The sequence below is a fragment of the Penicilliopsis zonata genome (assembly GCF_001890105.1).
Source record: "Penicilliopsis zonata CBS 506.65 unplaced genomic scaffold ASPZOscaffold_11, whole genome shotgun sequence".
In the NCBI taxonomy this organism is placed as follows: Eukaryota; Fungi; Ascomycota; class Eurotiomycetes; order Eurotiales; family Aspergillaceae; genus Penicilliopsis; species Penicilliopsis zonata.
In genome coordinates, this window is record NW_019208920.1 from 706,660 (window position 1) to 717,931 (window position 11,272).

Here is an 11,272-nt window from a genome sequence, read left to right on the forward strand (position 1 = left end):
TTTTTTTTTTTTTTTTTTTTTGGAGCAAAAAGGAAAACACAATGACTGCAGTTTGCTGACTCGCTTTATCTAGGTTATCGGCTATATCAACACCATGCTCGAAACGATCTACCCCACGGAGTACGCCAATTCGAGGGCCAGCCAGAACGTCGCCTCGATCGCCTTCGCCGGAACTGTCGTCGGCCAGCTGCTTTTCGGTTACCTGTCTGACCACTGGTCGCGCAGAAACTCGCTGCTGGTCTCCACCATCATCCTGATTGTCTTCGGTGCGCTCTGTGCCGGTTCGTATGGCGCCAACGACAGCCACGAGGGTCTCTTCACCGCGCTGGTCACCTACCGTTTCTTCCTGGGTCTTGGTATCGGTGGAGAATACCCCGCTGGCTCTGTTGCCGCCGCCGAGAGCAGTGGTGAATTGGCCAAGGGCCACCGCCACCGTTGGTTCATCTTCTTCACCAACTTCCAGCTGGATCTGGCCTCCGTCGCCTCCTCGCTCGTCCCCATGATCGTTGTCTTGGCCTGTACCGAAAAGCACCTCCGCGCCGCTTGGCGTATCTGTCTGGGCCTGGGTGTCATCCCCCCGCTCAGTCTGTTCTACCTGCGTTTGAAGCTCAAGGAGCCCGAGGAGTTCAACCGCGAGCGTATGCGCAAGTTCCCCCTCTTGCTGATCATCAAGTTCTACTGGAAGCGCCTGGTTTGTCTCCCCCCTCCCAACTCCGTATCTGACAAGATCCATCACTAACTTTCTATCCAGTTTGTCATCTCCTTGATCTGGTTCATCTACGATTTCTCCACCTACTCCTTCGGTATCTACTCGTCCGCCTGGATCAAGATTATCCTGGGTGACTCCTATCCCCTGTGGATCTCTCTCGGCTGGAGCACCTTGATCAACTTCTTCTATCTCCCGGGTTCCTTCGCCGGTGCCTTCATCAGTGACTGGATCGGTCCCCGTAACACTCTGGCCATCGGTGTCTTTGCCCAGGGTGTTGTCGGTTTGATCATGACCGGATGCTACCCCTACCTCGCCACCGCCCAGTATGTCGGCGCCTTTGTGGTGGTCTACGGGTATGTTCTCCCTCCTTCTCCTCTCTCAAGATCCAAGTCTAACATCAATCTCTACAGTATCTTCCTTGCTCTTGGTGAAGTCGGCCCCGGTGACAACATCGGTCTGTGTGCCGCCAAGTCGTGTGCGACTCCCATCCGTGGCCAGTTCTACGGTATCGCCGCTGCCATTGGCAAGATCGGTGCCTTTGTCGGTACCTACGTCTTCCCCATCATCCAGGACAATGCCCCGAACTCCATTCGCGCCGGTCAGGATCCGTTCTATGTGTCCAGCGCTCTGTGCATCTTCAGTGCCTTTGTCGCTTACTTTGGCCTGCCGAACATCTCCCAGGTGGGTTCTTCTTCTTCTTCTTTTTTTTTTTTTTCATACAAGAGACTGGATTTGACTGACTGTTCTGCTCTAGGACACCATCACCGAGGAGGATGCCAAATTCCGCGCCTACCTCGAGGAGCATGGCTACGACGTCTCGACCATGGGCAACAAATAGATGGGATTTTTTCCACGATCCCTCAACTTCTATATTTCTTCCCGTCTGATTCCCTCTCCCTCATATAAGTTCTCTCGATACACCTATTCTAATGTTCCAACGCACATCTCCTATATATACACCTGCCATATGATACGGACCAGGATATATGAATGATGGCGAGATGTATATCTATTGTACGGGATTACTATGTTAAACGTTAAACGGACCTTGAATTACGAGGACACGCAGTGCATGGTTTTCTGCCATCTCCTGCGAATAATTATTTTAATGAATAAAGCATTACTTGAGTATTAGGCTATAACTACTAGTTAGTAGTCAATCCTTGCTATAAGTGAATTAATCTTCTTATCTTTCTATCGTCTCTTATATAATCAACTTATATCTTCATGAGCTCGGCCATTGATCAGCCGAGGTTCAGACCCAGTCAGCGGCATCTGCGACCATTCAAAGTCTCGATTCGACAGCCGTCCTCTTCTTCCCCCACAGTTTCTGTCACTTCCTATCTTCTCAACCTCTCCCTACGCATCGCAGCTCCTTGCGTACGTTGTTTGATCCCTTGGATTTGTGAGTTTTCCATTCTTTGGTCTTGACAGCTTCGATGGCGAAAGTCTTAGCTAGACTGATGACGCCGAAGTCGATCTGACGTGGAGATGAGAGCACCAGGCTGACAGTTTCGAACACAGCTCTACTACATAATATCCCTGGTATATTCGAACAGTCACAATGGTTGCAGACGCACTGGTTTATCACCCGGTTATTGCGCATTATGTGCGCTTCCTCGCGACCTCAGGTACGTGTCACATGCCATCAACATTTAAATCTCCCCCCCATATACTCAAACACGGATCTTTTTTTTTCCATTCTAGTCGGCCGCGATAAGGTGATGCGGACAATTCAGTTCTTCGCCCGATTCTACTCATGGTACCTCTTCCGGACGAACCGCCCGCAGACCGCGATCGCACCGTACGATGCCCTGAAGAAGGAGCTGGGCAAGACCCGCAAGCTGATCCGGGTGGGCAAGTTTGTCGAGCACATCAAGGCCGCCTCACTGGCCATGGACAACAAGGGACCCGTCGACCCGGTTCTGAGGTATCTGGCTGTAGGCCGCCAGCTGGGGTACGCAGGATACCTCGTCATCGACACGTACACGGTGGTCGACACGATCGGGGTGCGCAAGCTCGCCGCCATCAAACGGCTGCAGGATACCGCCCAGCGGGCCTGGATGGCTGGGTTACTGTGTAGCGCGATGGCTGGGTTCTACACGCTCTGGAATCTGCAAGGGAAAGAAAAGACCCTCGACCTCAAGGAGGGCGAGGGTGTGGTTGAGGCGAAGAAGATCGAACGGTGCGTTTCCTTTCTCCTTTTCGATTGATTCAATTTTTGATATATTAATCTTTCTGGTTGACTTAGAGAACGTGCCGCCGCCCGGATCCAACTCGTCTCCGACCTCTGCGACTTGGCCATGCCCATCTCCGCGCTTGGATTCGCCAACCTGGACGAAGGCTTGATCGGTCTTACGGGAATAGTGAGCAGTTTGATCGGCCTGTCGTCGCAATGGAAGCGGACTGCCTAGACCTACCCTGTACGGGAGTACTATGCAAAGCCTGGTGCTTGAGAGCATGGTGTAGTCTTATTAATTCACCGGTGCCAAACACCGATCTTTCTTATAGGAATAAATATTAGCATGAGTACAGTACAGCTAGCTGCCTGAGCTTGTATTATTGTATACTATTATACTAGTTGTAATAATTTTTGATCTTAGCAAGCTTTAAAAAAGTACGAGCGTTAAGATTAAGCTCTCTAGGTACAAGCGTTACTCCGTACTCCCCCTACAGAAGTGCTCCATCAGTCCTGACTTCAACTCACCACCTCGCATTGATTGGATTCCAGGCTCCAGCAGACCAAATTCACGGACAACTGCATCGATGATCCTTACGGAGTACTCCGTACCCCGAACAGCCACATTATGAATTATGACACAGCCTGCATGTCGCAGTGCGAATCCCTCCCTCCCTCCATCCCTTGTTTTGATAAGGCTTCCATTTTGCGATGTCGATCACGAAAGGATGTACCACCGAAGAAGCTCTTTACGGAATACTCTTTTCAAGACTGTGCTTTTGTCTGTCCTTTCGCCACAGTCTGATGTCAACAAACTAGTTATCGACTATCGAGAACACATTGAATGGCATGCTCCTCCCTCCCCTCCTGGCCGATCGAGAAACAAAAAGGTCAAGCTTTCGTGGCCACCATGATTCTGCAAGGGCGCGGTATGCAATGACCTCCATACGTACCCAGGTAGGTACCAGGTACTCCGTGCTCCGTACCACATACGCTGCTCTTATCCGATGGAGGTACAGGTACAGGTACAGAACAGGTACAAAGCCAAGGGACGGAGCACAGAAGGGATATTATATTCGTTTCGGGGGCATTTTCTGGCCCACATGCCTGTCTCCAGCCAGCTATTTAGATAGTTGTCTGGTTGTGACCCAGTCCTTCAGAAAAAGGTTATTGCTATTGCTATCACTCTTGCGCACTTACTGTTCCTGTGATGCCGCCCGCTTTGCTTTGCCAGCGAGAAGATGTTGAGGCCGGTACTTGATGTCAGCAGCTTGAACGTTGTTCTCTCTGTGCTAGGTATGTTCTGTTTGTGGATTGTGAATCGAGTGTTATTGCTCAGCTAATGAATAGGCATCTTTATTCTTCTCTCCAGGTTTATATCCTTCAAAATCAAACAGCGCTGGTACCTCGGTGATGCTTGTAGGTTCCTACATATACATTCTACATCCCTTATAGCACTCATCTGATCTACAGTACCTGCGTTCGTCCTCGGGGTTCTTCTCGGCCCTGTCGGTGCGAGATTCCTTGACGTGAGTCAATGGGGAGACGGGGCACAAGGCCAGAAGAGTGCAATCGCATATGTAAGATTCTTCTCTTGCATCTCATTCTTCTCTTCTCTTCTCTTCTCGTACACTACTTATTTTTCCCGGTGCAGGGCCTTACTCGGCTGGTCATTGGAATACAACTCGTCAAGGCCGGGTACGAACTCCCCAAACGGTACCTGCGACAGCGTGGCTTGGAGTTGACCATCTGTCTCCTGCCGGCCATGAGTATCGTGTGGCTGGTGACCTCTGGCTTCATCATGCTCATCATTCCACGCATCACCTTTCTTTCCGCATTGATTATCGGCGCCTGCGTCACCTGCACCGACCCCGTTCTTTCGCAGGCCATCGCCAAGGGCCCCTTTGCAGACAACTATGTGCGCCGCCCGCTCCGCGAGTTCATCTCCGCCGAGGCCGGAGGGAACGACGGCTTCGGATTTCCTTTCCTCCTGCTGGCCGTCTCCTTGCTCCGCTACGCCGCCGCCCCTGCAAATGCTGTCACCATGGAGGACTTTGATCTCGCGCGAGGCACTGCCGACCAGCTCGGCACGTCAGGGGTGGGCAGGTTCGGCGGTGGGGTCAAACATGCCTTGAAGCATTGGGCTGTCGAGGGCGTGCTCTACATGATTATCATGGGGGCTGGGTATGGCGCTCTCGTCGGGTTTTTGTCTAGGAAATTCGTCAACATTGCATCTAAAAGGTATTCAAAGACAAGAACAAGGGAAAAAAGAAAATAAATTCCTGGCTAACACTACTAGACGATGGATCGATAATGAAGGCTTCCTGCTCGTCCCTCTTGCCATGGGAGTAAGCTACCCGTGAACTCATAAATTGAACAAGTGAACTAACAACCATTCAGCTATTTGTGGTCGGAACGTGCGGATGCATCGGCTCAGATGATACCCTCGCGTGTTTCATTGCCGGCAACGTCCTGAACTGGGATGGGAGGTACCACTCCGAGACGCTGAAGCGCCACGACTCCTTCAACCCGGCCATCGAGGCGCTCCTCAACTTCGGTGCCTTTATCTTCCTCGGCGCAATCATGCCCTGGGGGTTCTTCCAGACCCCCGATACGACGGGCATCACAGTCGGCCGACTCATGGGGTTGGGCGTGTTGATCCTGTTCTTTCGACGCATCCCGGCCATCATGATGGCATACCGGTTTATTCCTCACGTCTGTCAGGACTGGAAGGAGGCTTTGTTCATGGGGTACTTTGGGCCGATTGGTAGGTCGTCGCCCTGGAACAACAAAAATAAGAGGCTAATAATGGTAGGCATCGGCGCAATTTCCTACGTCGAATACGCGCGCCGGCTCTTCCCTGATCCGGGGGAAAGCGATGTTGAAATCAACAACCTGACCGGCGCAATGATACCAGGTACTACCCAAGTCAAGATCTAGACGAAGTGAGGTATAGTCTGGCATTTGCTAACCCTCTTCTAGTTGTCTATTGGCTCGTCCTCTTCTCCATCATCGTCCACGGGGTATCAGTCCCCATCCTCAGCCTGCTGTACCGCGTCCTACACGTCCCCCGTATCTGTGACCATCCCGTCGAAATCACCCTGCTGTCGACACATGAACCGTTGCCGAACAATAGTACGGCGGTGCCGCAACGGCACTCGGCGATTGTCAACAATCAGTTCGCGAGGGGAGATAGCGATGAAGAAGACGAAGAGCAGGAGGAGAACCAGCAGCAGCAACAGCAGCAGCAGCATAGATTATCTTTACATCAATCTATACGACAATCAATGCACCAGACTATACGGCAAGTCACACCGCAGCGATTGAGCCATCTACAGGTTCTAGACGGCTTGGAAGCTCATCTCCGCCGCAGCGAAAGCGAGGGTGGTCTGAGTGAGCAGACGCTGAGGGGGGAAAAGGCAGAGGCAGAAGTTGATACGAGGGAAATGGTATAGATGACGATGTATTTCTTAGACAATGTATTTGTTAGATGATGTATTTGTTAGATGATGTTGAATATTGCATTCCTCAGTCTATCTTTGTCATGGATTCCCGTACTCATTCAAACAGGGCAGGTCTACTCGTCAGCCTTTCTTCTTTTCAACAGGCGGTAGAAACAGACCTTTCCGCAAGAAGAGCAGGTCTTCGTCTCTCCCTTGATCGCATTCCCGCACGAAGGACAAGAAGGATGGCCCATCTAGACAGATCAGTTTCAAGTATAAGTCATGGCTGGTTACCCAACAAGTTTTCAAGCCACTTACTGTGATTGCTGTCTTGTGTCAACTGTAGCTAGATGCTTTCCTGCGTCTGATTGAATCTCTACCGACTCGGATATTTGTTGTGTTAGGGAGAGGTGAGTTACCCCGCCAGAATTGTGTTTCAATTTATATGCCTGACCCCGCTTACTATTTAATAGGTGTGATTTTAGTGGACGGATTCTATACTACTAGTTTAGGTACTTTGTGACTAGTGAATAGAATTGTCTATATTAAAGTATTTAAATGTTGTGTATAATGAGATAGATATCTATTAGTGATCCTCCACCGCTACAAAATGATTCTCTTCGTCAACCACCCATCTGCCCCCCAGACTATACGCAGGCTGTTCCTCCGGCGGAGCGTTCATCGCCAGGGTAAACAGATTCGACAGCTCCGTCACGTCGGTCAGAAAAAGCCCACGGACAGCGAGGAGAGAGAAAAACGCCGTGCAGACGAAGGAAGTCGCAAAGGCGAGGGCCAGGACGACGAAAAACACCCGTTGCCAGTGCGTTGTGTTGCGGCCGGAGGCGTACATCACCGACTGGAGGGTTGCGTTGAAGCTCTCCGACACCGGGGTGGAGAAGTTGTTGGTGAAATTCCAGGCCCAGTACGAGACAAAGGGCGAGTACTCGCTGCCCAAGAGAAGAGTGCTGCCGGCCAGCACGGCGAGAAACTCGCTGGCGGAGGGTAAAAAGGGGTCTAGCGAGGAGGTGTTGGTCGTGTTATCGAACGAGGGAACCGTAGCCATTAGGAGCCGCTCGATGCTTGCGTCCTCATCGTCAAGCCCGGAGCCGAGGTTGACCGCGTCGGCCCACTGCCACGCCAGCATCTTCCAGTTATCGTCGTAGATGGTCTCGCTGGCGCTGGGCACGCTGTTGTTGTATTGGAGCTTGTTGGCCCCGTCCTCGCAGTGCACGCTTAGCTCCCCCGCGCTCGCGGAAACAGTGTACTCTGCAGAGCAGACACCCGACAGTTTCGCTTTCAGCGCGCAGAGCGTGTACGGCGGGCTGTGGCCGGGCGGACCTGCCCCCAGCAGATACATCGCCTTGGAGTTGTTGGTCTTTGTGTTGATGATCGTGTTCCACGCGGCCGGGTAGATGGGGAACACGGGCGTGCCCATGACGGCCTGGTCGCCAAAGTCCGGTGCCGCACCGCCAAACCCGAACAGATCGTCTACCGCCGTGCGGTTGGTGTACACGTTCATCATCGCCTCGTCTTCCGTGTACCAGGTCGTTGTGTTGATGGCCGCATGGTACGGGAATTCCTCGTAGATGATCGGCTCCAGCTCCTCGGCCGTCATCCCCACGCACAGCACGTTCACCGCCGGCGACGTGACAGAGGCGTTGAGCGTGTACTTGCCGTCGCCGGACAGGTTCTCGGGCTGCGTGATCTTGTTGTGTGGGTTGCGTGCAGCAGCGAATAGGCCACCGTGTGGGAACGCCGCCGTGACGTTGTCGACCATGCGGCCGTACTGGCTCGACAGCGCGGTCATGTTCGTCACCTCGATCCAGCTTCCCGTCACCGTCGTGTTGTCGTACAGCGAGCTGGTGGGCGGCAGGCGGGATTTCAGTGCTTTGCTCGTCGTCGTCGTCATCGCCGTGGTGTTCGTTGTCGAGTTGACCAGTCCCGCCCAATCCTGCAGGTACTGCTCGATGTCGTGGTACGATTGTCCCGCCAGCTCAAGGCTGAGACAGCTTTCATCTCGCGTGGCTTCGCTCATCTGGTCCGTAATGGGGGTCTTGCAGTGCTCGCTCAGCCAGTCTGCATATGCGAATTCGGCGTAGTACTCGCCCTGCACGAGAACAGATTTTACCGGGCCGGAAGACAGCTTGGGAGAGACTGCTCAGATATTAGATGAGATGTCACTGGGGGAGAGAGTAAAAGAAGAAGATGTAATAGAAGATGTAACAGAAGATGTAATAGGAGATGTAATTACCTAAAGCCTCCGCCGCAGTGGTGTAGAGCATCGCAACCATGGTCATCACCAAGGTCATCGCACCTAGAATAGTCCCACCCGAGTATTTGAGCGGCCCCCAGTGTAAAAGCAAGGACCCAGGCTGCGTGATCCATGACCGCAGGTTCAAGTCGGAGAGGCTGACTCCCTGAGGAGCTCGAGATGATCCCCGGATGATCGCTCTGTAACTAAGAAGCTGTCCCAGAAAGGCCACCCCGGTGGTGACATAGGCGAGTTCAACGGTTTTGGCAAGAAAGGCACTGATCAAACTGGCCGAGGATGGCGAGAGACCCCCGTTATCGCCAATGGACTGTCCGTAGTACGGTCTCACGCAAGCGACGACAAAGAAGACACCGGAGGAGAGACTTGCATAGACAGCAACGACTAGGAGCATGACGAACCCACACGAGGAACACGAGCGGTTCAGCGCTCGCCATATCAAGGGACGGTTCTCCGACTGGGACGATGACAAGGCTTTTTGGCTGCGTTCGTTGGAGATGGTCAATTCGGACTCGTTGGAGGCGATCGAACTGGTCTCGTTGGAGACAGTGGATTCGGCACCGGAGAAGCGATTGGGAATCTCGGCGGCATCGAAGGGGGCATCGATCCGTTCATTCTGTGGCGGGGGGTAATGTGGATCTTCTTCTTGTGAGAAAGGGAAAACAAACTGGGCCTGGCAGCCAGGGGTGATGTTTGAGAGAAGATGACAGCGGTCGGTCATTCTGAGTCGGTGGTGGTGGTGGTGGTTGGAACCCGAAGAGAATCTTCAGGGTTTCCTTCTCTGACAACAACGCTCTGTTGTAAGTCGACTCCATGCTGGCAATTTTATTATGATAAACAAGATCTAACTATCCTTGACCGTCATCTCTGTTTGATTGCGTTGAAAGCTCAGCCTCATGGAGGATTTAATTAGCTGGCTAGCAGTAGTGCTTACGGGCTCAGAGATAAAAATGCTTATTACTACCAAGCATATGACAGACAGAGTAGTATAAATCGTTTTTCTTTAACATTTTCTATGGGTTCTTGATAAATTAATAGAGTTGAATAATATAATAATAAATAAATAATTCCTCTCAACTCTTTAAGAGTTGAAGTTTGTACTACTACATACATACATACATAATGTTTATATCAAGTTTTTGTTGGATTATCTTGCATATCCTAATGAAATACACAGCCTTCACTAAAAATAGCAGTCTTACTATGGAGTAGGAGTAAGGCACAGTATAAATACGGCAATGGGCTAATTATCTTCCCCAGCAAGGCTTAGGAATAGAGTCATCTCAATGGTATTGTCAGACCTTATAATATCCTGTAATATTTTGTCCAGAGTATAGGTAGCAATTCTGCCATATAATCCAGGCACCAAGTAAGGCCGCAAGGCATCAAGTCACATGATGTATACAACAGTATCCCTTTCTGTATAATTTCTGTATAATTTCTGTTGATTCATATCAATTCTATGTCGTGAATTAAATCTCAGCCTACTCTGTCGAGTAGTAAATATATAATCAGGGGCTCAATATGAGGCATAGGGCTATAAATACCGAAGTCCCTCTGTCATCACTCGGAATATATAGTTACCTGCCAAGTGTTTACTCCTAGCACTTATACTCTGTAAGGTATCTATTACCTAATGTATGGCTATGGACTCCTTACCCCAGAATCTATAATAAACAGAGCACATGATGTGTTCCTGATGGACCGAGTGGCCTCGTGATGTGTTCCCCTTCCTAGAAGGGCTGCATGAGTCAGTTCCCCGCATTTCGAGTCACCTGCCACAAAAAGTTCGCCGCATGACTAATATTGATGGTAACAGGTACCTAGGTAATTAGTGGTTATCTAGTTAGGTAGTTATCTAAATAGTAAGTAGCGCAATAAGTCATTTATCAATACTGTATAGAGCTTATAAGATAATATAATAAATAGACTAAGAAGAGTATGATATAATCGAATTGATAGATATACTGCAGTCGGAGTATTGTTATACGGAGTACCGGTAGATACTAGATAGCTATACCCCACAACTAGCTATCGGATACGGGCACTACATACCTACTCGGTAACTAGAGGATACCCCATACGAAGTAGACTAGCTACATCTTCCTCAGGGTTAATGTATTTCCCTCACAAAAGAAACTCTCCAATAATGAATTGTATATATGCTGATAAGACTTCAAGATCGGAGAATATAGGAAGAAAATCACAATCAAAACAAATTAAACAAGGCAGGGGAGGGGGCAAAGTATTGGTCAACTGGCAGGGCCCGACGTCAGGCACGAAGTGGGTACGGGTGGACGGAACATTTAGGAAGCATTTCGCTACTAGTTGGGTTCTACGGCGGATGGGTTTTTGACTGATCACTGATAGGAGCCTAAAGGATTACACGGGGAGAGGAATGTGAAACAGACGGAGGATACAATGAGTCAAAAAATGCCTCATGTTGCCGAAAATTTAGGTGGTTGTAGTATGTAGAAACTACTCCGTAAGGTAATTAGTCTACTAGAGTATGGATATGGAGCATGGACTATGGAGTACCTGGTCAGGTGTACAAGTAACCGAATAGCTATATGGAGTCATTTAATAATAGATCCCGACTAAACTGGATAGAATAGGAGGTCTAGACCTGATTAGCTGAGGCACTAGGACTAAAGTGGACATATACAATACAA

At 50.3% G+C, this 11,272-nt stretch overlaps 4 protein-coding genes across 4 annotated transcripts; 3 read left to right on the top strand and 1 right to left on the bottom strand.

Moving 5' to 3' along the window:
• Nucleotides 1–41: 41 nt before the first annotated feature.
• ASPZODRAFT_144092 (hypothetical protein) lies at nucleotides 42–1,547 on the top strand (the record flags this gene model as incomplete). Its single annotated transcript, XM_022724980.1, has 5 exons — nucleotides 42–50; nucleotides 74–691; nucleotides 752–1,062; nucleotides 1,120–1,390; nucleotides 1,464–1,547. The coding sequence occupies 5 exons, from the start codon at nucleotides 42–44 to the stop codon at nucleotides 1,545–1,547; spliced, it is 1,293 nt and encodes a 430-aa protein (XP_022579975.1).
• Nucleotides 1,548–1,995: 448 nt separating this feature from the next.
• On the top strand, nucleotides 1,996–3,260 carry ASPZODRAFT_99564 (hypothetical protein). The gene is made up of 4 exons (XM_022730613.1): nucleotides 1,996–2,114; nucleotides 2,234–2,340; nucleotides 2,417–2,894; nucleotides 2,961–3,260. Exons 2-4 carry the CDS (start codon nucleotides 2,274–2,276, stop codon nucleotides 3,121–3,123), a joined length of 708 nt encoding a protein of 235 aa, XP_022579976.1. The 5' UTR covers nucleotides 1,996–2,114; nucleotides 2,234–2,273; the 3' UTR covers nucleotides 3,124–3,260.
• Nucleotides 3,261–4,005: 745 nt separating this feature from the next.
• ASPZODRAFT_134125 (hypothetical protein) lies at nucleotides 4,006–6,707 on the top strand. Its single transcript, XM_022723440.1, has 10 exons — nucleotides 4,006–4,184; nucleotides 4,239–4,307; nucleotides 4,362–4,468; nucleotides 4,543–5,129; nucleotides 5,188–5,236; nucleotides 5,289–5,655; nucleotides 5,704–5,805; nucleotides 5,871–6,465; nucleotides 6,511–6,585; nucleotides 6,650–6,707. Exons 1-8 carry the CDS (start codon nucleotides 4,130–4,132, stop codon nucleotides 6,341–6,343), a joined length of 1,809 nt encoding a protein of 602 aa, XP_022579977.1. The 5' UTR covers nucleotides 4,006–4,129; the 3' UTR covers nucleotides 6,344–6,465; nucleotides 6,511–6,585; nucleotides 6,650–6,707.
• A 210-nt stretch (nucleotides 6,708–6,917) lies between these two features.
• On the bottom strand, nucleotides 6,918–8,994 carry ASPZODRAFT_153121 (hypothetical protein; the record flags this gene model as incomplete). Its single annotated transcript, XM_022725938.1, has 2 exons — nucleotides 6,918–8,485; nucleotides 8,583–8,994. 2 exons carry the CDS (start codon nucleotides 8,992–8,994, stop codon nucleotides 6,918–6,920), a joined length of 1,980 nt encoding a protein of 659 aa, XP_022579978.1.
• Between the last annotated feature and the right edge of the window lie 2,278 nt (nucleotides 8,995–11,272).